The sequence below is a fragment of the Sander lucioperca genome, chromosome 1 (genome assembly GCF_008315115.2).
Source record: "Sander lucioperca isolate FBNREF2018 chromosome 1, SLUC_FBN_1.2, whole genome shotgun sequence".
Lineage (NCBI taxonomy): Eukaryota > Metazoa > Chordata > Actinopteri > Perciformes > Percidae > Sander > Sander lucioperca.
In genome coordinates, this window is record NC_050173.1 from 21,145,292 (window position 1) to 21,173,188 (window position 27,897).

Sequence of the window (27,897 nt, forward strand, 5' to 3'; positions counted from 1 at the left end):
AAAACATTCCCCACATTTGTGTATTTCTATATTCAATTTAAAAAGTACAACATTGCTCGCTGTATTTTACCTCAGTTTGATGTTTTTGATTATGTGGTCACAGTATCTCTAGTCACAGGCAGACGCAGTGTGTGAACCACTGGGGAGGCGTCTCTATTAGCTGTCTATTGATGTATCTCACAGGCCAGAGTGACACAGACACCAGCAACTCGCTGGCCTCCCAAGACTCCCGCCAGGGCGAGCCCTCGGACGTGGAACCCGTTGTCATGGTAACTCCCGACCTCATGACGGCCCACTGTGGCCTGCTGACTAACCTGCTGGCCATCCTGCCAGACTTCACCCTCACTGCCATCCGACACAACCAGCTCCTCCAAGCGCTGGCCAGGTAAGTGGCCACACGCTCAGACCGCATGAAAACACCTCCCCACCCCTCCACTGTGCTAATGATGAATAAAGCTCAGAATTGTTTGTTGTAATCTCCGTATGAATTTCTTACTTACTATATTCAGTCTAGTACTGAAATGTTCAGTTAATTAAGCAAATAGTTGGTTGATATATAATATCATATAAATCATAAAATAAAATCAGGTTTTTGTCATTTTATTTAATGATTAAAGATTTTAATATGTATATATTTTATTCAGTAGAGAATTAATGTTAGTTGTAGCTCTAGAGATCCCCTCTAGCTAGTTTCTTACAAACACACATCTTCCATCATTTCTCTTCCTCCTCAGTCTGGTGGATATTGGGCCCATCGAGAAATGTCTGACTGAGCTGAAGACACCCAACGTCCTACCAGGAGAGAGAGGAGACCTCAAGATCCAGGTGAGGAACACTGTGATAGACAGTTCTGAAGAGTTTTGTTTTTGTTTTTTTGACTTACCACAAAAAAACGTGGGTTGGTACAGTACAGTGCTTCAGTGCAGCGCTACATTGTCTGAGGGCACCTCCAGATTTTGGTGTGGGTGGGATACTCAACAAGCTTATACTCAAAGCATACCATTGTTTTTGAAGCCTGGTAAATTAGCTTTTAAAATGGAACTTGTTTTAGCTATACATACTCTAACCTTAGCTGCTCTATAAATTAGTGTGCCATCTGTTTGCATGCATGTGTGATTATTGTGTAAAAATGTCTTCCTGTGTGTATGTGCGTGTGTGTTTCTAGTTTGTCACCCAACTTCAGTTCCTGTCCAGCTTCTCCAAACTGCTGCGGTCATGTGTCACAGTGAGCCAAGAGCTTATTGGCCAGATGGACTTCCTGAAACAGCTGTTGACTGCTCTGGTGGCAGTGCTCACACTGGATACCAAAGGATTAGGTCAGAACAGAGTTCAATTCAAAATGGAAGTCGTCATTTTTAGTCCTAAAATAGTAGTCCAAAAACTTTTCCAAATGTTTTCCGTATTCCATATATACTATTGTATATCTCACTGTTATTGCTCTGAAAAACCATCAACAATGCTTCAAATGTATGTGCCTATACATACATTTATCCACCTCTCCCTGCAGTATGTTCTACTGTGAGATCTGTGTGTGGCTTTGTGTCATCAAATATGTGACTCACTCTTTCCCTTTTCAGATGCAGGTACCCGAGACATGGTTTGTGTGTGCTGGTCAGACGTGTTTATGCTCCTGGCTACTGTGGTGAGGAGGGACAGCTCGGCAGCGTACCCATCTGTCTCTGCTGCGCTGGGGAGACGCTGGCGGACATTTGCAGGTACACCGATTTTGTGTGTGTGTGTGTGTGTGTTTTAAAGAGAGTGAATGAAAGACACATTTAATTATTCTGGTTTAGGCTGCAGAATTAGTTTATAATCATCTATTATCTACCAAAAAAAAAGAAATTCTATCATATAACACATTTGTTGCATCTTTACTGTGTGTATTAACTTCCCTAAACAGATTCTGGGATAGAATAACTGCATCCTGTCCTTATACTACCTCTACTCCTCCTACTCATCTTCCTCTGTGATTAATGGCGTAGCAGGGAAATGTGATGAGTCCAGTAAAAGATGAATGCTGAGCCTTTGTGCTTGCATTTATGTGTTTGTTATGTCTGTATGTACTTGTTTATGGTATATGGGTGTCTGCATACACATTCAAATGATTAGTGTGTTCTCCACCAGTGCATACTGCCTCGGTCATGGACAAATATCTGTCATGGATTTGCCATTTAGTCTCGCTGTGATTCAGTATTTATTGCTGCTTCATTCATTAAAAGACCAACGTACTCGTTTTAATTTCCCCGTGTGTTTGCAGGAACATTATCCCTGTGTGTGAATGAGAAGCTCGCAGACCCTCTTCTCCACACAGTGGCTCTGCAGTTTCTCCGTACAATTTTCACAGAGGAGACAAAGAGTGTAGATGTCACAACCTCAAACCCTAAACGGGCTACTGCTTTGTCTGACATTGTGAATGGTCCCTCAGCCAGCCAGCTGTGTGAACTGTTACTGCAGGTACGTGGAGGTGGTGGGGGCTCGTTGTCGTCTGTCTAGACCTTGGTATACAGTGGGAATTAGAATTGACTAAACTTGACTACTTGTTTTATAGGCAATAATGTATGAGCTATTGGCAAAGTGTCAAGAATTCAAAAAGGTTGATGCTATTTATCGAGAGCCTGTCATTATGTGTTACGTGTAATAAATTATAATTGCATCCCTCTTTGACCGTTGATGCCAGAGTTTTGATAAGAGGTCCCTTCAGGACCCTTTGAAGAAGCAGACAGCCAGAGCACTGATGACACTGCTGGCCTGCAGTCCCACAGCTCAAAACTACGCAGCCAAAGGTAAAAACCCCAAACCTCAGGCTAGTTAGGCTGCCACCTGTAAAGCACTCTTTGAAAATGTAAGAAACGTGTAATGGTTGCTCCACATTAAGCTAACTTTTAAGCCTGGTTCTTGACTGCAAAAATGTCCAAAACACTGCATCTGTTTTGTAAAACAACTATTACCAGAGGTTCAGTCTTTTAAGTAATCAAGAACTTAATTAACAACATAATTAAGAGCAATTTCTTCTCAGTTATGGTGGATATGGTTATTATAACTCTTCATTTAACGTGATGTTGTCCAATACTGAACGCTGACTATCTGTTCTTTTTCCCAGCTGGTCTAATTGACAGCTGTGTGGAACAAATGAAGCGAACTCACTCCCAGCTCCACCTGGAGTCCGTCCGACCCAGCAAGGCTTCCCACCGCAGAAAGGTGAGCAGAGACTGGCTGGAAATTTCCAGTCTCAGTGTTTTTGTACTGCCTGTGTCTTTTTCCCCTTGGATAGAATAGCAGTCTGAATTCAACCTGAATGATTTTTCTGGGATAAATATTATAAATATCTATGACAGTTCTCAGCAGTTATTCCCCTGTGCTGTTATGGAGCGGTAAAGATGCAGTGTTTTCACATTTAACATTTAAACTTATTGGTCTTTGTTTTATCTTTCTATATTATCAGGGAGAAGGCTATTTAAAGGGAGTCAAGCTGACTGTGGAGATCCTGCGGAGTGCTCTTTACCACAACGATGAATGCAAAGTGAGCCTCTGTTTCTGCCTTTTAATTCCCCACTGCTAATTGGTTTTTAATGGAACCTCAGAGTACCAATGCTGTGCCTGTAAATGAGATCTGCCTAAATGTGCACGGCCCTGCTAACATCTCAGCAAGTTTAGCTTCTTAAACCCTGTAATAGCATTACTTATGGAGCATATTAGCTGGTTTTCATTTCCTAAGTGGCCTTTCAGTCACTGGTGGTTACATTGGACTAAATAGCCAGGGAGGCTTTACTGCAGTGTTTACCCTGCCATTATTCTCCTCCCTGTGTGTTTTTCCTGCATACTTAAGAAAATATCAGAGCATTTTATGTTGATTGCTGCCATCTGTTTGTGCTGTTGTATAAATCAGGCTTTTTTAATGTGTGTTGTGTGCATCTGTAATCATGTACATGCCTGTATGTGGGCCTTTGCATTGTGTGTGTGTGTAATTCTATTTGTATTTGTTGTGTGTAGGTGGTTGCCACAGATGCTCGCCTAACACTGGCACTCTATGCTCTTTGGCCTTGGCTCCTATTGGACGACCCCATCATGGAGGCAGTGCTGGAGCTTCTGTGTGTCTATACGGCCAACTGCACCACAGGTCTGTTTGCATGTGTCTGTCTTGTGTGTTTGTGTAGGCACTGTGCCTGGCCCGTGCCTGCCCATCGCCTCTGTCTGCGGTCAGCAATCTGACTGAGTCACACACACTTTACACTAAGAGCCCCATTGTCCTATCCAGTGACCACTGAACAACATTGTGTCTCACTGCATAAGACCAGCGCCTGCTTGCCTGACAGTCACAATGGGCACAGTGTCAGGATCCAGGGATCAGGCTGCATGGCCGTCTCACTGTTTGTATGGCAACGGGTTTCAGACCAGTGGGAGATGATGTGGTGAAGCACAGAGCATCTCTATGTTGCCTCAGAGTTTGGCATTCCGTCATGCAAATGTATGAGCTGTATATGTGTAAATCAGAAAGGCTTTTTGAAGAGAGGAAAGGCAAGATTTGTAGGGAGGAAACAGTTGGGAAATGTTACTTTGATAAATGGCTCGTGGTCCCTTTGACCTCTTTGTGTGTGTGATGTAGTTGTAGTAAATACCGGTTCCTCAGTGGGTGCGTGTGCTCTGATCTCAATTCACTTGCTTTAGACCCCTCATAAACTCAAGCTGTGAAGCACCAGAAATCAGTGAAGTCGGGCACGGTATTTCCCTAAAGGTTAACTGAACAGCAGGTTGTGTTCAGGCTGCATGCAGCCAGGCTTAGTATTACACCATCCACCCTCAGGCTACCATTTCTTCTCCTGAGACTGATGTATTTCTACCGAATGTTTCATCTCCAGTCTACCTCCTTCATTCAAGGCTTTGTTTGCACTGCCAGTTCAAGTTAGATTATTGTTTTCATCTGTGCCACACATATTTTCACAGATATTTTTGTAGCAGCCCCAAAACTCTCCTCCCACAGAGTGGTAAAAAAACACATTTCTTTGACACTTCTATGGAATGATCCTAAAAAAAAAAAAGACATTTGTAGCAGCAGTGGGAACGCCTTTGAATCACATTAATGAGGTGGATCCATTATAAAGCAGACCTCCCTCGTCAATTCTGTGATAGACAGGTGTGGAGATAACCTCGGGCGTACATCAGCATACGCCTGTTGCTGTATGTTACCATTCCAGGATTAGCATAACCAACAAGCTGTCATGTTCTCCAATAAGTAACATCAATCAGTGTCAGACTATGCCTTGTCAATGCTCTCCGTCTTAAGCTTGTTAATTTCTGTATGCAATCTACAGCTGCAGCAATTAGTCATGTCAGTTATACTGAGGAACTTAACTGTGAATGCGGTGCCAAAAGAGAGATTTTTTATTTGCATCACTTGTGTGTTATCTATTTGTTTACATTTCTAAATGGCCTAAATTGTAAATGAATTGTAGCCATAGCCTTGGGCTAAATAATTTCCCTTCCTCCCAGAGTCAGGGGAGTGTGGTTCTCATCCTCAGTGAGAGGGCTTTCATGGTGAATGAAGATTAAAAATTAGAAGATTCATGTGAGACTTCATTGCTTCCAAACTCTGTTGGGTAAAACTGGTTTCTCTCAGCAGCTACGTATTATTCCCAGTAAGGTGTAGTTAATTCTGTCTCGGTACAAGAGTTCCACTCTTCTTCATCACTTTTGTCATTTGGCTAGACAGCTTTTACAGAAAACAAGCTGTGAATGCAGCCATGCAGAGATGTTTTGGTATAGTAAGCAGACAGCCGTGCAGCCTGACGGGCCAGTCTTTATTTGGGCGGCTACTGGTGCTGCCGGCGGGACAGCTAGCTAGCTTTGAGATAAACAGTAAGAAGCAACCAGTTCCAACAAGAAAAAGAACAGAGTACTATATTTTATTGTTTACTATTATTATATTGTTTGTAACAGACATTTTCTTGGTGATAAAAGTGGCTACCATAGCTGCTGCTGGTACGCAAAACTACAGTACAATACAGAGGAATTCTAAGAATATTTTGAGTGACACTTTTGAACTATAGACTGAAGCCAATGTTTGGTTGTTAGTAATGGTAACTGTAGGATTCATGCAATTTTGTGTTTGCCCATTTTTCAGTAAGAAACATTTGCCCAATACAAACATTCAACCCGGTCTCACGCCAGTTCGTAAATAGTCACATTATTTTTATTTATTGATTTGTGTTCAGGTCACGAGTTTTAGTTTATTTCGTGTACAAGTCACGATTTTCGAACGTTACCATTTCACAAACTGCCATGACACTGGGCTGCTCTGGGGGACGCAACAACGGGGAAATTAAATACCACAACGGGGAAATGAAATGCCACACGCCGGAGACAACAACGGGACAGACCGGCACACGGGGACGCGGGCGCAGGGACACGATCCGCGGTCTCTGTGGCACGCAACAACGGGGACATGAAACGCCACAACAATGGGACGGTTGAGGTTAGGAAAAGAAAAACTGGGAACAGAACTGTCACACGCAGGACACGCCGACAACAACGGGACGGTTGTGGTTAGGAAGAGAATAACGCGGAAAGGAACTGCAACACGCCGGACGCGATCCCCGGTCTCCGGGGTGAAAGTCCTGTATTGTTTGACCCATCCACCACCCTGACCAACCTCCCTGCGCAGATTTTCTGCTTTTCGTACTGCTCCCTACCGTTGTCGTGCTGTGATCGCGAAACATGCTTTCCATTTAAATACATTAAATTAAAATTCGTAATCACCACACGAAAAAAACGACATAATCATGTCCTGTTCACGAATCAATAGATTCAATAACGTAACCATTTCACGAACTGCCATGAGACTGGGCTGAAACATTAGAATGGTGAAATATTAGGTTGGAAGTTGTATTTGTTACTCCCACAATCCACTGCACTGTGCATGACCATTGCCCTCAGTGGAAGAGGATAGAATAGTTGTTGTTTTGATGTCAGCACAACCATGTCAATCAGCAGTACTCTTGATTGGCTGCCTGGTAGAGGGAGCATGCTTGTGGACTTCATGCATTGATTACTTACTCTTACCATTAAAGACACAGGGCCAAGGTTGGAAAATAGTGGAGTATTCCTTTAAAGTGACCTCCTGCCTTGGTCTGTTGTGCTTTGTAATTACTGTGGATAATGTGTGCTGCCTACACACATTTTACAGGGTGTCTGATGGTGTGTGAGAGATGAAGATAGTTAAATGACTCAAACACATGCACAATGTTTATGAAACCTGAGTTATCGTTGTTACCTAGAATTTTGATCAAAAATAAAAAAAAATATTGTTAATCATAAAAGTCCTTGTGGTTGTTTTGGTTTTTTTTTTCCTTTCAGCATGCAGTTGTGTTTGTGGCGGTGGCCCCGGTGTTGCACTAGGATCTAAAGGCACCCCTAGTAACTCTCTGATGCACTCTGTGATGAAGCTGGCCTCAGGGGTCGCAGCAGATAACAGCCCTGTCCAGAAGCTAGCCTTCTGTCTCTTGGCTAACCTCGCCATGTCCCGCGACTGCAGAGGCCTCCTGCAAAAGGTACAACACAGTGTAGGCAACATTATGGACAAGATGTAATGTACATAAATGTAGTGGGCAAGGCAGTGTCTCATTGCTAAGTCAAAGAAACTTAGACTTAGTGATGATTTGTTTTGTCAGAGTAAGATATTAAAGGTGCTCTAAGCGATACAGCAAACATCTCCTCACTATCCGCGAGCTGCCTGTCCCCTGAACACACTGTTCTCTGTAGACAGCCCAGGCTCCACAAACGGCAACAAAAACAAACTGCGCCAACCTGCACCACCAAACTAGGGCTGCACGATATTTTGTTTCATCGTCTACATCGCGATGTGCGCATGCACGATAGTCACATCGCAGGACGTTGCGATGTTGACGCTACAACTTCTTTGCTGCTTGATAAAAAAGTAAACTTTCACCGTTCTCCTTTTCCATGATTGTTACCGGCCGACCCTTCCCCTTTAAGACAGCTGGTCATGTGACGTAACGTTAGTCTGACGGGGGAGGGTTGTTATGGGAAGTGAGGCTCTCCCGTGTGTAGAAAAGTACCATAAGCGGCAGCTTCTTTAGTTAGCCTAAAGAAACAAGGCGTCTGTCCCAACTAACGTTATGGTTCGGAGCTGCGACGCTGGAAACGTAACACTAATCTACAACAGTAGTCAGTTTCTGATATAACGTAATTTACACTGATTTAAGTGCTCTTGGATGCACAGTTTGTTGCAAGAGTGTGACATGCAGGCTCTGCATGCACAGCAAACCAACAATCATGATCAATTTTAATCAATTTATCAAACAACCAAAGCAGGCCCCGCTAGTCGACCACAACCTGAAATTTAGAGGAAGCAACATTCATGCATTATTAATATCATTCACTTTAGCCTGGATTGATATTATATGAATACACTGGTGTCATGTCAGTCAACCACTGTATTTCCCTCTCCAAAATCACTTCAGAAGAGTAATCACAGCACTTACTTGCTTTGGATTTTGTAAAGCATTAAAGTTCAACAAAGACTGGTTCACATAAGAACATTATCTTTTTCATTTTTATTTTCTTTGTAGATGCACTCCCCTACAAAATCACCCCAGTAGTTGAGAATGATTTAGTATTTCTAAATAGGGCTATTTATGTCCTATTGTAAAAATTAGTCTTTTTTTCATATCGCAATATATATATCGCAGGGAAAAAAATATCGCAATGTAAGTTTTTTCCAATATCGTGCAGGCCTACACCAAACATAACAAACAGTGTTCCAGCCAATTACTGACAAGAAGGATTTAGGGGTGGGGGTTGGGGGGTTAGTGTGTGGAAGGGAGGGGGAGGGGACGGGATGAGGAGGAGGGAGGGGCGAGTTAGCCTCCGTTTTGTTTGACAATACTTCGAACGTCAACAAGAAGTGACGTCATCCAACATGGTTTAGAGCACCTTTAAGAATAATCCCTAAATGGTTTAAGAATAAACCTGCTCAGATGAGCCAATTCAACAGTTCTCTTAAATTCATTGTAGCTGGCTGTGAAAATGAAATTTACGAGTTGAATACAATTAACTTAAGTGTGAAATGCACCTGCTATAAATAAACATGCGTCTCTTGCACTTAGCCTGTTCCAAATATTTTCTAAACTGGGGAGCAGCTCTTAAGATCTGTTCACATGATGATGCTTAAACTTGCTTTTCTGTCATTCTTAGAATAATTTCCTGCAAGCCTTCCTGTCAGTGCCAATGCCCAAGGCAGGTGGTGTTAAGACCACATCCATAGGTTGTGGTAGTGGAAGCCTACTGGGCCTGTGGCTGAGGCTGCTGGTTAGTCTCTCGTTTGCGGAGGACGGCCAACAGAGTATCCTTAGGGTGACCGGAGCCCTGGAACTGCTGGCAGACCTGGCACCGCACCGGCGCCACGCACTGCTCACCCTTCACAACCTCTGCTTCTGCCCTGCCAACAAGCCACACGTCATCACCAATGGTATGGAAGGGCCGCAACTTATTCTTTAATTTTGCTTCTGTGAACACAACAGACAACAGACCGCAGGAGTTAAGATTGCACCACCGAGTGTGTGGCTGTACTGTATTTCTGTTGAAAGTCCAGACAAATTGTTGGCATTGGCAGCCACTCAATTTCTGGTTGGCAGTTTTATCATATACAACAGCTCAAGCTGCTCTGCGATCGCTCAGATTAAAGGCAAAATCATAGCATTTGATGTTAAAGACATTTTTAGAAACGTTCATTTAGTAGGAAAAATGCAGCAGAAGATGAATGATTCTTAGACACGTACTGTAGATAAAAAAGGAGAGCAAGTTGAAGAGAAAACTAAAAGACAGATTGTGCTCCTCGCCACGCATACAGTGCAAGCTGTAGGTGTGAGTTGTACAACCAGGTGGGTTTCCTGTGGAAAGATCACATTTCCTGTGAATGGTGTGCATGCAGTATGATCTTCATCAATACATCAATCATCTTACAGGAAATGAGTGATATAACCACATTGCTATTGTCAAATTTCCACATGAATAGGTCAAAATGCAAAAATAATGTAGCTGTGAGACATGAGGAAATGACCCAGATATGACAGTGTGATGAAACTTGTTTAGTTTCAGTTATCAGTGATTTGCACGTAAAAATATCAATATCTTGTGTTATCCAGGTCAACAGTTTTCCATATGCTAATATATTTGCTAATATATTCTGTTTTGATAACTAGAATCCTTTTAAAGGGGACTGTTCTTGTCATTTTGAATTAAAAGATTTTTTTTTTTCTCCAGCAGACTGATAGTGATCTGACAGTTGTACACCTCTGACTAACTGCACATCTTTCTTTCAGACAAAGCCATGAAGGTGTTACTAAGTTGTCTGAACAGTAAAGAGATGGAAACCCGCTCTATGGGAGCATCTGCACTTTGGGCATTGCTCCATAACAATCAGAGGGTACACACAGACACACACACACAAACACAAACACAAACACTAGCACAAGCACTAAAACTTTATTGTAGTGACAGTGAATTTCACTAGCTAGTATTGGAGTTTATTGGTGATATATGTCAAATTAAATCCATGGGGTGTCTTCACTCACTGGTCCTATAAATAAATCGGCTTGAAAGCTTCAATGTCCTCTCATATACAAAAGACATGACCAACCTTTTTATCTCCTGATTATAAACCGAAAAAAGAACTCCCCTGATTTCAGGCTCATCACAACTCTTCTTAATCTGTCTTTGTAATTTCCCCTCAAAGGCTAAGACTACTTTGAAGTGTCCCTCTGTTCGATTGAGAATTGAGGAGGCACGTACCATCTCTAAGAAGGGTATGCATTTATTCACTTTGATGAAGACATATCAGCACCTTCCTTAGTGCTGAATGTGAACATCTGCATGTCCTATTGTTTACAATAGTTTTTTTTTTTTTTTTTTTTTTCCTATAAATTGCAGATGCAGAGAACAAGCAGGATCCTATGACTACCTACCTGTTGCAGTGCCTTGAAAACCTTTCCCAGCTGCTAAATAACTGATTGTATTTATATTGTTTGTTTTGTATCATGTTTTATCCTATTAATTCATTTTGATATTAAAGTGCCAAGTGGCAGATTTTAGCTACTGTCTTGTATGGTCTGATTTCACTGGAACAAATTGTACACACTGGCATGATACTTTGTGGTGTTTTTTTTTCTTAAACATGTCAGTCATTTTTTAAGGACGTATACCAGCTGTGACTTTAAACACAGCTATTGTGGTTGTGGTGGTGTTAAGCTGCTGTTCACAACATACCACCTTGGGTTAGTCTGGCGGAGAGAGACCGAAAAAACACTAGTTGTTGGAGCAGGGTTTCCCACAGCACTTTGCAGTTAAGGCGCCATCAAAAAAAAAAAAGAAAAAGTATATGAGCGATATCCGCCGTGTTACTTGGCGTCCTGTTTTCTCCCTTTCATTCCAAAGCACACAGTTGACAACTTGCAGGTGGAGACAGGCACGACATAAACGCCGCTGTGGACTTGTCAGTCTCGCAAACGGTTTCAGGAAAGTGGCTGCATGTGTCCAACAATGCACAGAACATTAACCGGTACAAGCCTACAGCTGTCAGTGTGTCAGAGGCTCCCAGACGGTGAGCTGAGGCTCCGTTACCTGCTTGTCGGCCAACGGTTAATTATCGGTTATTTAATTTCATTGTGCTTTCTTTTGGAAGGCTGGCTGCCAAAAATCGCCACTTACTAGCTAATGAATTAGCCTGAGGTAATCGATAGCTATCAATTAACAGAAGTGACGTGGTGGCTGGCATCTGGTGTGTGCGCCAATGTTTGTGTATGTGGGTGTGTGTGGGTGTCGGCCCATCCCCGCGAAGCTCCGACCTGCAGACAGCAGAGGAGCAGAAGAAAGTAGCTGCGCCTTCGCCAAAATGAAGACTGAAAAACAGAACTATTTTGATACAAACATTTACTCGCCATGTGGCAGATAGCCACAATTTATTAATTATATATTATTTAAATTTGTTATTTAGAGTTTAATAAATAATTGTTAAATGTAGTACAGAGTCTGTAGTCTATCGCACAAACAAACACTCGACGAATGCTGCAAACATTTGACAGCCAGTACGAGTTGCCTGGGAGAACGTACGTGTCACAAACGGCAATTCCACAACTGTACAACAGTGTGAAAGACGACATACTAAAGGAGATCAAAGACATATTGTGGATATTTAAAATGTCTTCCAGTTCGTGTTAAATATTCTTTAGAAATAAAAGTTTATTGACCTTTGAAAAGGTGTAGCTACCTGCATTATTATGCCATATTCATTAGATTAGATGAAAATGGTCTCAGAATGACAATATTATCGTTTATCGCAATCATTTCTGGGACAGTTTATCGTCCAGCAAAATTTGTTATCGTGACAGGCCTATGTTGAGGTTTAACAGGTGTAATGTTTACCATGTTCACCATTTTCACTCGAACCACAAATGTCAACCTCATGGTGGCGCTAGAGGAAAAGATATGGGGGGTGACCAATGTCAGTAGGATTCATCCTCTGGGAGCCATGAATGGCTGTACAAAATGTAATGGCAATCCATTAAATAGTTGTTGAGATATTTCAGAAACTAACATTGACATTCTTAGAAAGCTTTAAAAAACTTTCACATTCTTCTCAAATTTTCACATTCATAATTCTCAAATTTTATTTCAATTCAAAGATACAGATCCTTTAATCGTGAATTTATGTTTTATGAAGTGCCATAAAAGGAATCAAAAGTCCTAATGGAAGGATAAACAAATGTATACAAGATGAAACAATATAGGCAACATCGGAACTATTTAGAAAACATCAGTATGGATCCCAACGTGCCATGTTATTCCATAAGCTTGCCTCCCACTCCCAGCCCTGGTGATAAAGTGCCCCTCTGTGTGGAATGAGCCAACAGTGAGCTACCATGAAGTGTGCCCCAGTAGCTCAAGTGTTTCTCTGTAGCCAGAGAGCTAGCAGGAAGTGCAGCTCTGGTGCTTCTCCACTCGTCTCATCAATGCAGCTTTCATTCTCCCTCGGTGGGGCAAGATGGAAGCTGTACAGAAGGACCACTGGTACTTCGTGGTACTCATCTTTCTTCCTTTTCTTAAAGGTATGGTTACATATTTTTAAAGTTTATAGTAGATTAACGTATGGCAAACACTTTTATTGACTGTTGAAGGTGGCATTCACTTCTCTCTCAGTACTCTGAAAGGCTAATTTATTTAAATATTTTTATGTAGTTTCATCAGTTTCTAATCTTTCATTTATAATCAGTAATTCAAACTAAACATTCCTTTATGCCATCATTTGTTTTGATTTAAACTGGAAGATGGTAGAAGAGCTTGTTATTGTGAGTTTTGCGAGACATTATTATTCTAAACCTGCCAGAACTCTCCCAAAGGCATCACTGGACTTGAAATCAGTTGTCATTCAGCTCGGATAAAAGGCTTTGAAAATCACCAACTATTGTCAGTTGTGTGTATGTGTACTGGCTCAAATTAGCCTAATTGCCATTAACCCAAGGATGGCCTCAAAGCTGTGAATGGCTGTGTTAATCTTCAAGTAGAGGAGATTTAGAGGGGGAAACATGGCTTGTGTTTTGTTGTTGCCAAATCGGTTTAAACTATTTCTCTAAAGTTTAGGATTCTGATATGATACATGTAAAATATATAAAAATATCAATTAGTTATAATCCTACAACTGGTTGTTCTTGTATATAATTGAGATTTACTGGTTTCATTTACTGATTTATCAGTTTGCACATTTATAGATGCATGATTTCTAGATTCTGTCTGAATTAACAGAAAAATGCACTCTGTCCAGTTGCTGTCCAGCAGATGGAGGCTGCTACAGTCCGTCTGGAGGAAGGGATGGTTCTCAACTGTTTGTGTCCCTGGGACGGCAACCTCAGCATGGTGTCTTGGACCAAAGTACCAGACAAGGATCCGGTAGCTATTTTCCATCCAGAGTTTGGAGTGGTCTTTTCTCACCATTACCGGGAAAGGATAGAGTTCCTGAGGACCACGCCTATGGACGGAAGTATTTCCATGAGGAATGTCACTCACCAGGATATCGGGGTTTACCACTGCTCTGTTCAGACCTTCCCTCAAGGCCCCTGGACAAGGAACATTCAGGTGGAAGATTTAGGTAAAAAGAAATGGCAAAAAAATACTGAGGTGGAAATTTGAAGCTCCCCCACTGAATGATGTTGGAAATGAAACTTTATAGATTGTTTCGTTTCCATCACGCATTAAGATTTCTTTTTTTTCCTTTGAGGAGCTATTTCCAGTGTGGCTTGTGTTTTACAGATGAGCCCCCAGAGGAAGACGACAGCGCAGAGTCCCCCACCCCAGAGGTGATCGAGACGGACAAAGAATTGTTGGCAGAGCCAGACAACAACCTGACCATCAGCTGTAACCACGAGCACAATGGTACCATTTACCAGGTCATTTTTGAGAAGATGCCACATGGCCAGCCCTGGGGCATTATCGGAGTGTGTAAGAAGGTGGAAGGGGGCCTGGTGGGCGAGGACTACAGCGACAGGGGCAGGGTCAGCTGTGCAGACAGCCTGGATGTCAGTCTGCACCTGACAGGTGTGGTGCAGGAAGATGGTGGTTTTTACCGCTGTACCTTCAGCACAGATGCAGGGGTGCGGACCACCACTGTGCTGCTCACTGTGCCCCCTCCAGGTACAAAGACATCATGCAGTAATTAACATACACAGATGTCATCATTACCTTAATATAACCTTAATATAACCAGTTGAATATCATGTTGAATAACAGATAAAATAGGCAATATATTTTGAAATTGAAAACTTATATGCTTAAATGCTATATGCCTATGTTGAGTAAACACTCTGTACTTAAAGGGGTGATAGAATGCAAAACCGATTTTACCTTGTCATAGTATGGCATGATACATGAAAATCACTCACCTTTCGCCGTTTTGAAACCAAAATAGGTGACCTACGTGAATCGTGTAGATTCGATGAGAAAATGTTTGGGGGGGGTAGGATTCAGTGAACTGCGAACAGGTGCGCGTGCCAGAAGGGAGCGCGAGTGCTGGATTTAACCATCATCGAACTTCCACCTACCAATGAAACGAGTTCTAGCCAATCAGATGCAAAGCAGGGCAGGTCTTTGCTGAAATGCGAGAGTGCGGTGCCCATAGATATAGAACAATTGTTCTATATCTATGGCGGTGCCGGTGTGGTCTCCGTGGTAACGCGGCTAAAAAAAATGGAGGCAAAGTTTATCAAACTTGTATGAGCATGTAGATACAGCTTTAGTTGAGAAAGTAGTTAAAAACAAATGGCGCTGGGCATGGATAGAGGACAAGAGGAAAACGTGGAGACGGGAAGCTGTTTAGCACTTTGCCTCAAATTGAGGGAGCCGGGTGCTTGCTTCTGCAGCGCATGTTCAAGGAAGATACTGTACGGCAGCAGCGGTAAGAAAGTGCTTGCTAGTCATTAGATGCTAGTCACAAAGCTTCAGTCCATGCACTCTGTCATACGAGTAAGTTACCGGCAACGACAGCTACCGCTACCACTGCGACTGCGCCTTCACTGACCGATCGTGATACAAACAATATGTGTGTGCACGTTCATAGCGGAATATGATTTGTCATTAACGATGGCCACTGTGTAAAAGCTATCTGAAGCCCAAACTGCCTTGACAAAGCTGTCTGTTTGGAATTAGCATGGCAGGTATTTAAACTAGGGCTGTCAAAATAAGGCGTTAATTTCGATTAATTAATCTGAGAAAAAATAACGCGTTAAAAAAAATAACGTAGCTTAATCCATTCCAGCCGTTCTAGCCAGAGGGAGACGAGAATGTGCTGCCTGGATCATTAATCGTAACATTTACTTCTAAAAATCTTCCTGCCAACCCTGGCTACCGAAATCTGGTGCCACTGATATGTCTGCAATTCTCTCTGATGCTCTGAAGACGATACATAAACACCGCTGCACGTGACGCTAGTTAACACTATACTCAACAGCAGCTAACGTTAGCCTACCGCTAGCTAGTTAACACTATACTCGACAGAACCTAACGTTAGCCTACCGCTAGCTAGTTAACGCTATACTCGACAGCAGCTAACGTTAGCCTACCGCTAGCTAGTAGCTGGATTAAAAACGGTTAAAATGCTGACAGCTAACGCTAAACGGTGTAAAGTTTGACTGTGTTTTAGCCGTCGGAAAAACAACACAGACGGTGCGTTCGATGAAACTGCTAAACTACAGCAGTGGTGCATTTTAAGTTATTGTAAATGTCCTTTTCCCACCTGGTGGTTGTTTTTGTCGTTCAACAGCAATTTACTAGTGAAATAAGTTATTGTTATTGTTATACATTATTATTAAATCATTTAATTTTGACCATATGGCCTTAGCAATAAACAAGCCGTTCTTTAATGTCACCAACTGTTGTTTAGTACCCTTTTTTTTTCTTTTCTTTTTTTACTTTCTTAAAAAGTATCGGTTCAGGCACCGTTAATTATGTATGCGATTAATTTCGATTAATTAATTACAGAGTATGTAATTAATTAGATAAATTTTTTTAATCGATTGACAGCCCTAATTTAAACATAACAGCCTTGTCCCAGAGTTTAGACGTCTAGCTATATGAAAAGATAAACAATGTGACGTTTTTAATAAATGTAAATAAAGCAGCTAATATCAACATGGACAAAATCATGAATGTACTAATTCTCTTTTTTGATGATGACCTGGCCAAAGTAACACAACATCTAGAAAGTTTTGTTTTCACAATGATTCATTGTAGGATTATGATATTATTGCAATATGTAAATCTACATTGACTCTTAATTTAACATATGGTTGGAAGAAGTAAAAATTGATCCAAAACTTTTTAGTTTTTAAAAATTATGACTTTTATTATTGTGTAATGTCAGAAGGACTTTAACTGTTTTGCCAGTCAAATTAACTTTAAAAAGTTTCAGGCTCAGGATTTTTTTTACTTTAAGCCCTGCTCATGGCTGAAGTTAAGTTTCTCCAGCTCTCCCCAGGTTGGCAAAAAATGCATCTCAAAATGCATCAGATTGATGTTCTAAAATATGGAATATTTAAAATGTTCTTCCGGGGGAGCATGCCCCCGGACCCCCCTAGAGGGGTAATATCCTTCTCACCTTTTTCACCCGTGACCCATTTTCATGCCTGTGGAGGGTAAATAGGACCTCAAAATTCCATTGACACCTCTTTCCTATGCAGATCTCACAATTTGAAACTGCTGCTGAAAATGGGCAGATCTCAACAAAGCTCATAGTTGACGTCAAGTATGTGGCTCCTCCTTATTTGGCTCTAGTCTCTATCTTTGTCACGCCCCAACATTTACATAGGCTACACCACTAACCTGAGGTCAGCTTAGTCTTCTGAATCTAGGTCACGCAGATCTCAGGAATTTATACATTGTTCGTCTGCTATTTAATTACTAAATTCACTAAATTCATTTTCATTTTAGGAAAATGTGAATAAATATGGCAATATATAATATGTATAATTGAAATAGACATTATTTTATCATTTGTACTTGAAATCTACATTATTTAAATATTTAATTTAGAATTAAGCGAGGTTGAAGATGCAAAGTCTGGGGGACAGAGGGAAAACAGTAAAAACTATGCATAAAACGCCTCATATTATATAATAAAAAGAATAATTGAGCCATGATACATTTTTTTATAAGTTCCCCATAGGGTGAAGTAAGTGTGACAAAAACAAAAAAGAAGAAATGTTTTTTAGTTTTTATTATTTCATCCAGGGACAAGAAAAGTACCATAGTTAAAGAATCACCCATATACGGCCTTATGGCTGGATGATACATCCTTTCTCATACTTAGAATGATTTATGGATGCGAATTTGTCTAACAGAGTACAGTGATTGATGAAACATAATGAATACAATAAAACAATGCTTGTGATGTTAATCTCAAACAGTTCAGCAGACTCAGACCGACCTCCACCTGCTGAAACCACAACATCCTGTGGAACATCTCTGAATAATGTTACTAAGGAGATGTGTGTGTTTGTGTGTGTCTGCACACTACTGTTCATGTTTGCTTTAATGTGATGTTGTATCTGTGAGTCATGAGCAAACAATGAGTGAAATATACGTATCATTCACCACAAATACGAATAAAACCATACAATTTTATTATTCTCTTCAATAGAATAGCGTTGCTTTCAGGCTGTTATGGTATTTCTTTTTCATTATTTTCTCTCATTTTCAGGTGGATTCAGCCTATCTGTGTACATGATGTATATTTACATCGGGGCTGGAGCTGCTGGGCTTATTCTACTTATTGCCATCATCATACTAGCAGTGAAGCACAGGTAAGATCCCACACTGTGGTTTCATATATATTTAGCAAACAAAACTCCCAAACTAATCTTGATTGTAAAATATGGGTCTATTTATTTATTTCATCCATTTCATGGAAATCCATCCAATAGTGGTCTACTGTCAACATCATGGTGGGGCTAGAGAATAGTCATGGGATCGACAACTTTTCAAGGATTTCTTGTCTGGCACCTATGAATGTCTGAACAAAATGTTGTGCCAATAAAGAAGCTGTTGAGATATTTCAGTGGATAAGTGAAAATGTTGACCTTCTGGTAGTGCAAATTTGTTTTTATTTTATTTAAATAAAATTACAATACTCCAAACAGCCCGTCTTCACCCAGAAAACAACCGTTTATGTTGATTATTCAAGCAGTTCATAACGACCCAGAATTAAGTTTCTAGTTAGGCAGCGACCTCTCTTGGCCGTAGTAATTACTGTAAGAGCAAACAAGAAAGTGAGGTGACAAAGATTCTGCATGAGGAGGCAGGTTGGGGTTGTGGATGGGTCAAACAAAAACACAGGACTTTTACTCAGGAGACCGGGGTTCGTGTCCCATGTGAAACCAAAAGTCAACTGTCATTTTGAAATTAACCAAGTATTCAAGTATTACAGACCTTGGTCCGGGATGCAATGATGTCCGTGACGTAGTTTTACGTGACTCATTTTAAGCAAGTCCATAATGTTTTACTAACCCTAACTAAGGTCGCTTTCACACCTACCTCGTTTGGTCCGTTTAAAAACGAACCCTGGAGCGTTTGGTAGGATAGTCTGATTCGTTTGGGCTGGTGTGAAGGCTCATCCGAAACCTCACCTGATCAGGTGCGGAACAAACAAACAAACTCTGGTCTCGGTTTGCTTCCAAATGAACTACAGTTCAGTTTACTTCAGGTGAGAACACGGTCCGACCCAAATAGTGAACCAAAAACAGCATTTGCTAGCCTGCAATTTCAACCTTACACACAATTTACGGATTTATATATGATTTAAGGGATGATAACTTTCAGATCCATAAGCTGTTCTGAGCACTCATCGCTGGTCGTCTGTGTGACAACACATCATCTCTCTCTCTCTCTCCTTCACTCGCTGTCTTGTCAGCTGCTCATCGTTCACCTTCTAAAATATTAGAAACACTAAAGCAGAACCACAAAACCAAAGACATTATAAATTTGGTGAGACCAGAAGTGTCGGCGAGATTTGGATATTCTGTCCAATGAACAAGCGACTGTCTTGATCGCGTGACGTGTGTTTACAGTGTTTGGTGCGTTTGACATAGTGCAGTGTGAAAGCAAACCCGAACCAAATGAAAAATGCAAGAATGTTGCAACTTCACCCCCTAATCGCACCGAGTCCACCGAACTATGGTTGTGAAAGTATTTTTGTTGCCTTAACTGAACTAATTCTGTTTCACGTTTACTATGTGTTTAAAACTGTCCCTGTTACGTTAAATAGAACGGTCACATTATTACGGTCACAGTTACCGGAGTGGCGGTAAATAGAACAGTTGCATTGGGAGTCTTTGGAAATTGACCTATAACGTTGTTTAGGTACGAGGTTGTGTTGCACCGAAAGAGGTAAAATTATTGAGTTATTCAAAAGAAAAAGTATATGTGTTTTTTTGCTTTCCTGCTCTGTTAATCATCTTATGACTTCCGATTTATCCAACTGATCCTCTGGGGACCACGAATGGGTTAAGGTTCAGGGGTTTATGGTTAAGGCAACCCCTAAGCCCCGAACATTTCATGGTAATCCATCCAATAGTTTTTGAGATATTTCAGGCTGAACCAAAGTGGTGCACTGGCCAACATACCAATACAGCCATCCTTAGAGCATCTAGCTGCTAGCATGGCTAAAAATGGGACTCTATTCTTCTATTCTTTCGATATTGGTGCTTTCAGACGAAACTTGCACATAAGAAATAATCAGATAAGTGTGAAATTGTAGCTGAAATTACCCACTTATAAAAAAGTCCTACATTCCCACAGGAAGAAGAACAGGAGAGAGGAGTACAGAGTCAAACTGCACCCATCTCAAAGACAGGTGAGCCTCACATTAGTCATCATATCTACTGTTGTTTTTACGCTTGACATGTTTGAGGCCCTCCCTTACCTTCTCTTCAGACATGCACTTAACTATAAAACTGTTACACTTTACAGTTAATCATGTTTGATACAGCACATCCTGTTATGTAACTTGATACACTGTATTTATGCTTGCTGACTTAACTAATGCTGCTTTACGATAACTGACAATGTGATGGCTTTTTGAAGTAATCATAGCTATGTAATGTAATAAGGTCATTTTATATTATCATAAAATCATATTTCAGCCCATTGATTGGATTTTCTTTTTAACTTTTTGCCAAGCTCAGTCATTACTTTATCATCGGTCACATGTCTTGTCTAACACTTCATATACTAATAAAATCTACCTCATATTCACAGCCAAACTTCTATGAGAACATCTCTATGTGTCCCAGGATGGCAAAGGAGTCCAGGCAGATAAAAAATTGCCCGGTCTATGTCAACCTACAGACTGTACGATCACACAAAACCAAACGTCAGCTTAATAATAAATGAGCATACATAAATTTGACGTACTGCATAATGTGAATGTGTAGGTTTTCACAAACAAGCAGATTGATTTCCAGTGGCTTCAAAAAAGTATTTAGACCCCTTCCATTTTAATAATAATAATAATAATAATAATAATAATAATAATAATAATAATAATAATAATAATAAGCTTTATTTGTATAGCACCTTTCATACACAGAGTGCAGCTCAAAGTGCTTTACATTCGGAACATTTAACACAATAATAGAGAATAAAATAGTAATAAAAATAATACAACTCGAGGCTAGCGCGTTATGTTGTTGGAGAAAAGTCAATCAATAAATTTGCCAAAAATAAACCCAACTCACAATATTCTTCAACCAAACAAATGAACACATCTAGAAATAAATTAAAATATAAATGACAATAGTCATACGGCCATTAACAATTCCATCTATTGATGCATATAGTTAGTAACATTCAAAAGCTCTCATATATAGGTATGTTTTTAGGTATTTTTTTAAAAATTCACTGAGCTCGCTTGTCTGATGTACAGAGGCAGGGTGTTCCATAGCTTTGGTGCATAGTGAATAAAAGCAGCTTCTTCACTCAGCTTGTGGAGCACTTTGGGTATAATTAAAAGATTTGCACTGGAAGATCTAAGTTTCCTTTGTGGTTGATAAGATGCTAAAATCTCAGCGATATATGAAGGTGCTATGCCATTCAGAGCTTTATAAGTGATTAACACAACCTTAAAATAAATTCTATAACAGGAAGCCAGTGCAGTTCAGCTAACACAGGGGTGATGTGCTCTCTCTTCTTGGTCTTAGTTAAAAGTCTAGCAGCAGAGTTCTGTATAAGTTCCAATTTCTTTATATGTTTTTTTGGGAGACCAGTAAAAAGTGCATTGCAGTAGTCTAACCTACTAGTGATAAAGGCATGGATTAGTTTTTTTGCATCTTGTTGAGTTAAAAAGGGACGTACTTTGGCAATGTTTCTCAGGTGAAAATATGCTGTCTGAGTAACTTTACTGATATGGGGCTTGACGTTTAACTCTGTATCTAAGATGACACCTAGGCTTGTTACTTTTGGCTTGACCGTGGGCCCCAGGTTCCCAAGATTTTGGCACACATTATGGTGTTGTAAATGTAATTTTCAATGGATAGAATTGCAATTTCTGCCCATCAATCTACACTCAATAACTTATAATGTCAAAGTGAAAATATGTTTTTAGAAATGTTTGCAAATTAATTAAAAATAAAAAACTGACACTTCTTTTCCCTAAGTATTCAGACCCTTTGCTGTGGCACTCCAGATTGTGGCCAGGTGCATCCTGTTGGCTTTAATTATCCTTGAGATGTGTCTAGAACTTGATTGGAGTCCACCTGTGGTGAATTGAATTGATTGGACATAACACACCTGTGTAAGTAAGGTCCCACAATTCACACTGCATGTCACATCTACACCCAATAAAGTGTGCAAAAAGTGAAAGGGTCTGAATAGTTTCTAAATAAGATTGCAGGGATCATTCTGACACTGATTATTCATACTGCGGTTTGAAATGAGTTAAGCTGGTGCTCATCTAAGTCTCAGAGAGCTGACGGGTTTGTTTGTGTCCAACCCTGCTCCCACTAATTAAATGTAGTATGTACTTCATAATCACTGTTGAGGAAATATTTGTTTTGGGCAAAACAATATTTGACAGTAACCATCATGCAGAAAGAGCAGACAAAAAGCCTGTATAATCATTCTTTTCACTTCCCTAACCCCCGAGTAAAACGATTGACAAAAGCCTGTGTAATTGCTCTCCTTTTACTTTCATCCCTCCCGGTTTCCATTCAAAGTTTGACAATGGTGTCTAATCATCTAACGGAAAAGAAAAGCAGTCACTCAGCACTGTACCGTCACTTGAGACTGTTGCTTTCCCCAAAGGGCTCTCTGTCTAGGATGGCTGCATTCTAGTTACAGCATGCTCTTATTGTGAAAGCTAAACTCTAATTAGATAATCCTGTGCTTTAGTTTATAGCTCCTTATACTTTGTCTATCTATGGTTTGTTGATGAATGTTTTTGTTTTTTTACTGTTTTAAAATGTAATTTTAAATCATTATCATTTTATGATAAGCTGTCACAAGTTTTCCAAGTTGTATTTATTAGTTTGTATGATTTCTAAGCTTGTCTATATGCTTCTGTAAACCAAAATGTAATATGGTAGTACTATTAAGCTGTGTGTTGTTTATGTGTAATGTGATTCATTTATCTCCATAGAAATGGAGGCAGTGGCAGAGGCCGTAATGGATATGCAGGCTATCCTGCTAGGAAACAAGACAAATGTCGACAAGCTAGAAATGTGGAACATAAAGGGACAATATAGTTTGGAATCACAAGTTTTTGCCTTCATTCTCTCATCTTGCTGTTTGTGGAAAAACAGTAGAAGCTGTAACTATAAATTTGACTGTGACACTTGTGATGCTGCGTGTGTATGCCCAGCAATACTGAAAATGATGTGTGTGACTGTAAAAGACTCCCATGTGGTATGAATAAAACAATGTCATAGCCACTACCTCTGTGATTTCCTGTGAAGTGGGAGTGTGATAAGAAGAAACTAAACCGATATAATCAAGTGTTGACTGAAAACTATGTCTAGGAAACCAAATGATTTGCTGTGAATTTGAAGAACCTCTTTGTGTTGGTGCTTAAATTCTTCATGGAATAGGTCGACATTTTTGGAAATATGCTTATTCACTTTCTTGCTGAGAGTTAGATGAGAAGACTGATACCATAAATATGAAGCGTTTTCTAGCAGGCTAGCAGTGGGTTAGCTTGGCTTACCACAAAGACTAAACGGGAGGAAACAGCTAGAATAGCTTTGTTCGAGGTTAACAGCAAAGCTGAAGCTCACTAATTAACATGACTTGTTTGTTTAATGTATGGTTTTGTGGCAGACTGTGTCTATGAGACTATGTCTTGAGCAGTTATTCTTGAAATCTTGTTGTCACTGTGAGGCTGCCATGCTAACAGCAGAGACAACAGGAAGTTCCTTTGTCCAGCCAGTTTAAATGGAACGCACCAAAAAATGTCCAATAAATGTGAACAAGGCCTGAAATTAACACCCGACCACGCGCCAAATGCAGGTGAATTTTGCCATTGGCGGGTGAAACCTGCCATGTTGGCGGGTAGCCAATGAGAATTGAGTGATTCATTAGTTGGTTTTTGCCACTGTTGTTCTTTCACATTTTAACCAAGTCCGCAATTACTTTGGTTTGAGCTAAAAAAAAAAGCGGCACATTACTGCGGTAAAGAGGTCGGCTGAAACAAGCAACCGACAAAAAGATGAGGATGAATCAAAGAAAAGAAGACGTTTTAAAACCAAGTGAACAGTGGGCGACAATGGCAAGGTTCGTGAATGGCTGATTCATGACAGCAGTAGGCTACAGAACAAATAAAAAGATGATGTATTCTACAAGTCATTAATTATATTGATTTCGTTAATAACTTGACAGCACTTAAATGTTCATAAATTATGCATGTGCACTTCCTGTATTTTACTTTAGGGGGAAACGACAACAACAAAAAATGGCTGGTAAAAAGCCTGTGTGGCTAGTGGATTTTAAAATTCACCTGCCACACTGACTGGTGGCCAAAGAAGTTAACTTCAGGCCCTGAATGTGAATAAACATGCGATTTATTTGCATGAATTAGTCACGTTTGGCCTGAAAAGCTAGCTAAACTAACCGGCCAGGCTCTAGCTTAAAATGTAGATAGGAGAGGCATTAATCTTTTTTTGTACCTCTTGGCAAGAAAGCGAATAAGCGTATTTCACAAAATTTCGAATAATTCCTCGAATGTTAATTACCTTTAATTCAACACTCTTGTTAGCGTAAAACATATGCTGATACATGATAGAACATTCAATTTATTACCTTTTTATCATCAAAAACATTACATATGTACATTTAGTGAAAACTGTAGTGCTACACTAAGTATTCAAAGTGCTATCAACATATATTCTGACAGTAACAGAACACAAAACTTGATGAACATAAACAGTCATATACTGTAGTGACAATAACATAAATCATGATGACACGTCATACCTACAAGCAAGTGAATTGCTACAATAAAAAACAACAAAATTTGCAAATGATAAACACAGTCAACTAGAACTTTCTCCAGTGTTATCAGTTAGTACTGCTCTAATGCTCCAGATGTAGTGGAACTATTATACATACATTTATTAACCACACTTGAACTAAGACTCAGGACAACTAGGGCAGAAATGTGGCCAGATGTTAACTGTCCGTCTACATACTGTTACTATGGGCTCTGTAAAGCAGACACATTTTTAGATGGGCACTTTGTTTGAGGCTCAAATTAATATGAAGTTCTTTAAATTACAAATATACAAAATAAAGTGACTGACTGCAAAAATCAACACAAAATAAATGCTTGTACTTGTATCTCCAGTTCTACAGGAATATTATAACAACAACAAAACACATTAAAATAAGTGATTAAGTTTGACATTAAAGGACTGTTTTGCTGCCTCAAACTGATTGTCATTGGAATTGTTTTTCATTTCATAGTTGCTAGAGTTTCTGGATTCGTGCTTTGCTTTAACATAACATTTAACAAAAAGCACAATCATTTTTTACCAGAAATATTTAACGAGATGAATAATTGTCTGCAGCGCTGACAGCCACCAACGCTCTCGATAGATAACATTAAGTGTTTCAGGTGTAACATGGCATTTCACAGCTGGGTTGACAGTATTTAAGAGGAACCTAAGACTTTTTAAAACGTTTGGAAGGTACAGAGCTTAACTCTGTCACCAAAATAGTAAACTCAAAGCCCAAAGACAATGCCTTGGTTATGTCTCACACTCTGCGGTCTGTGTCGGAAGGCACTTCTTACTGAGGACAATGCAGAGAACGATAGTTACGTATTGTAACTCCACACTATATTTAGGCTTCACCCTTTAGAGCTGTTGCTATTGAGTTTATTCCTTGTGCATGTGCAGTCTTATCGTCACAGCGGTCACATACTTAGTGACATGTCACTCACATGCTACTATTGAAAATATTTGATACGTTTTACGGCCATTAATATAGACCAGTAATATTTATTTTTTAGTTTCTATACTGTTGCTGGATGGAAAACCAAATTATATATTTTTTAACTGGAAAATACACTATTTTGTTTCCTCTAATGCTAAATACCACCATCAGCTGGTTGGCTTAGTTATCTTAGCACAAAGACTGAAACAGCTAGTCCCAAAACCTGCCTACCAGGACCTCTAAATCACACTCATTCACTTGTTTTACCTCATTTGTTTATTCTGACAAAAACCCAAGTGTAAAAACAACAAGTGTAGGTACACATATTTAGTTAGCTTTGGACGGAGCCAGGGTAGCTGTTTCCCCTGTTTTCACTTTTCATGCTAAGCTAAGCTAACTAGCTGCCAATTTCCCAAAATGTCAAACTATTCCTTCAACGACTTTTGCCTGTTTTTATGTATTTTACTCGGCAGAGATTTCCTCAGTGAAATATTGAGTCTAATATTTATTTATTTTTAAATCTGAACATAACATACAAGCAGGGCAATTTTTTTTTACATCATAATGCAATACTGTACCAGTTATCAGATACTGTATATGAGGCTGGATAGGAGCTAGGAAGCTACTGAAATCAAATTGCTCTGCTAGTGTAATGTAGAAATGGCAGTTTAGGGTAGAGGCTGTGAGAAGGTTGCATTCTACTATTTGGGACATGACAGTCCCCTCCTATATCATTGAATTACATTTCTGAATGACTTTTTCCCTTTGCTGGTTGTAACCGATTAAGGGCTTTAGCTGATTCATCACTAAATCAAAGACAAGCTGTTTCTGTGTAAGGCATTGATCAATTTCACATTCTAGAGAGGGAGAGAAGTACAGTAGGATTGGGAGGAATATGTGTCAAAAATGGTGGCGTTTCCCTTAAATGGTTGCTAAGGCTGCACATTGTTGGAATGAGTCTTGTGTGATTTCATCAATTTCAGAACAAAAGCCTTTTTACACATTGTTTTACAGCGGGCCTTAGTGTGTTTGTACCTCTTACTTCATGTAAGGTGTTATGCAGTGATTTAAAAAGGTGGTCCTGCTGGCTTCAACAGCATAATGACAACAGAAAACATATTAAAACACTTACTTTTTGGTGCAATCTTTGAAGCTACTGCTGTTGTTACACAACACACAAAAAAGGTCCTTTTTCAGGGTCCCTTTCATGTACCACTCGCTCTACAGTTGACACTATTGTTTTAAGTATCACCAGGAAATGATATATTACACATGTCACTATACATATTTCTACATCCTCTCTACAGTGGTGGGGAAAGTGTCCAGTTTTGGTGGAGCAATTCTCTGTCATTGAAGGGGTCTCAGGCTGCAACTGGATTCACAGCCACTAGAGGGCGACGGTGCCTCTTCCTGGTGCTGGCTCTCCTCCTGTTCATCAGACAGAAAGCTGGGGAACGTCTGTGCTCGAGGGATAAAAGTCATTGTCAGCCCACTTCCTGTGGGGGAAAAAAAGTGGAGAAAGAGTCAATGGAGCACTTCTTTTTAGCAAGGGATGACGTTTACCTTGTTTCATTTACCTGGACCTTACATCCTGTTTTCTTAGACAATATATTTATGGTACCACTGTTGCTTAGCTACTGTCTATGCTGATATCTTTATATACGAATGAAAATTACAAGAATAACTCTGGCATTCTTCATTTACGTAAAATTATATTTTAAATAGTTTAGGTGGTTCTCAGATAACACAAAAATATAAACCCTACGTTGTACATTAGTATGATGGACAGATGTGATGGAAAATCAGCCTTTCACCTGAAATAAACAACTTCATTTCAGAGTGATCTACACCGTCTCATCTTTTTTGGACTGTCTGCTGTCTCCCTTTCTTTCCCCGCTTTCTCCCTCTCCTCCTTAATTT

The 27,897-nt window shown here is 40.0% G+C and overlaps 3 protein-coding genes across 7 annotated transcripts in view; 2 read left to right on the forward strand and 1 right to left on the reverse strand.

Annotated features, from left to right (window-relative positions):
- Positions 1 to 11,109, forward strand: part of rttn (rotatin) — a 37,375-nt gene extending 26,266 nt beyond the window's left edge. For 2 of the 3 annotated variants that reach the window (XM_031282098.2, XM_031282099.2), the window contains exons 36-49: positions 184 to 385; positions 735 to 825; positions 1,166 to 1,316; positions 1,578 to 1,715; positions 2,258 to 2,454; positions 2,678 to 2,783; positions 3,101 to 3,198; positions 3,443 to 3,520; positions 3,991 to 4,117; positions 7,351 to 7,544; positions 9,211 to 9,484; positions 10,338 to 10,441; positions 10,751 to 10,820; positions 10,945 to 11,109. In XM_031282098.2, coding sequence (XP_031137958.1) covers positions 184 to 385; positions 735 to 825; positions 1,166 to 1,316; positions 1,578 to 1,715; positions 2,258 to 2,454; positions 2,678 to 2,783; positions 3,101 to 3,198; positions 3,443 to 3,520; positions 3,991 to 4,117; positions 7,351 to 7,544; positions 9,211 to 9,484; positions 10,338 to 10,441; positions 10,751 to 10,820; positions 10,945 to 11,024 — 1,910 coding nt within the window. In that variant the 3' untranslated portion in view covers positions 11,025 to 11,109. The remainder of the gene's footprint in view (positions 1 to 183; positions 386 to 734; positions 826 to 1,165; positions 1,317 to 1,577; positions 1,716 to 2,257; positions 2,455 to 2,677; positions 2,784 to 3,100; positions 3,199 to 3,442; positions 3,521 to 3,990; positions 4,118 to 7,350; positions 7,545 to 9,210; positions 9,485 to 10,337; positions 10,442 to 10,750; positions 10,821 to 10,944) is intronic. The other variant, XM_036000254.1, reaches the window with a different exon arrangement.
- A 1,819-nt stretch (positions 11,110 to 12,928) lies between these two features.
- cd226 (CD226 molecule) lies at positions 12,929 to 27,770 on the forward strand. 3 transcript variants are annotated; one of them, XM_031282094.2, is made up of 6 exons: positions 12,929 to 13,118; positions 13,832 to 14,155; positions 14,317 to 14,697; positions 18,257 to 18,359; positions 20,353 to 20,407; positions 27,285 to 27,770. In XM_031282094.2, the coding sequence occupies exons 1-6, from the start codon at positions 13,055 to 13,057 to the stop codon at positions 27,366 to 27,368; spliced, it is 1,011 nt and encodes a 336-aa protein (XP_031137954.1). In that variant the 5' UTR covers positions 12,929 to 13,054; the 3' UTR covers positions 27,369 to 27,770. The 3 variants fall into 3 exon arrangements, with proteins under 3 accessions (XP_031137954.1, XP_031137955.1, XP_031137953.1); XM_031282095.2 differs by lacking the exon at positions 27,285 to 27,770 and adding an exon at positions 23,189 to 23,483; XM_031282093.2 differs by lacking the exon at positions 27,285 to 27,770 and adding an exon at positions 20,812 to 21,052.
- dok6 (docking protein 6) overlaps positions 24,817 to 27,897 on the reverse strand; it is a 51,662-nt gene continuing 48,581 nt past the window's right edge. Inside the window, exon 8 of the mRNA XM_031282096.2 lies at positions 24,817 to 27,473. Within this exon, the coding sequence (XP_031137956.1) occupies positions 27,325 to 27,473 (149 nt within the window). The 3' untranslated portion in view covers positions 24,817 to 27,324. The remainder of the gene's footprint in view (positions 27,474 to 27,897) is intronic.

Excerpts from the sequence above, each read along its gene's own strand:
- cd226 (XM_031282093.2), top strand. The coding sequence starts at position 13,055 with ATGGAAGCTGTACAGAAGGACCACTGGTACTTCGTGGTACTCATCTTT. Across the intron at positions 13,119-13,831 it reads CTTTCTTCCTTTTCTTAAAG|TTGCTGTCCAGCAGATGGAG; the intron begins GTATGGTTACAT and ends CACTCTGTCCAG. Across the intron at positions 18,360-20,352 it reads ATACTAGCAGTGAAGCACAG|GAAGAAGAACAGGAGAGAGG; the intron begins GTAAGATCCCAC and ends ACATTCCCACAG.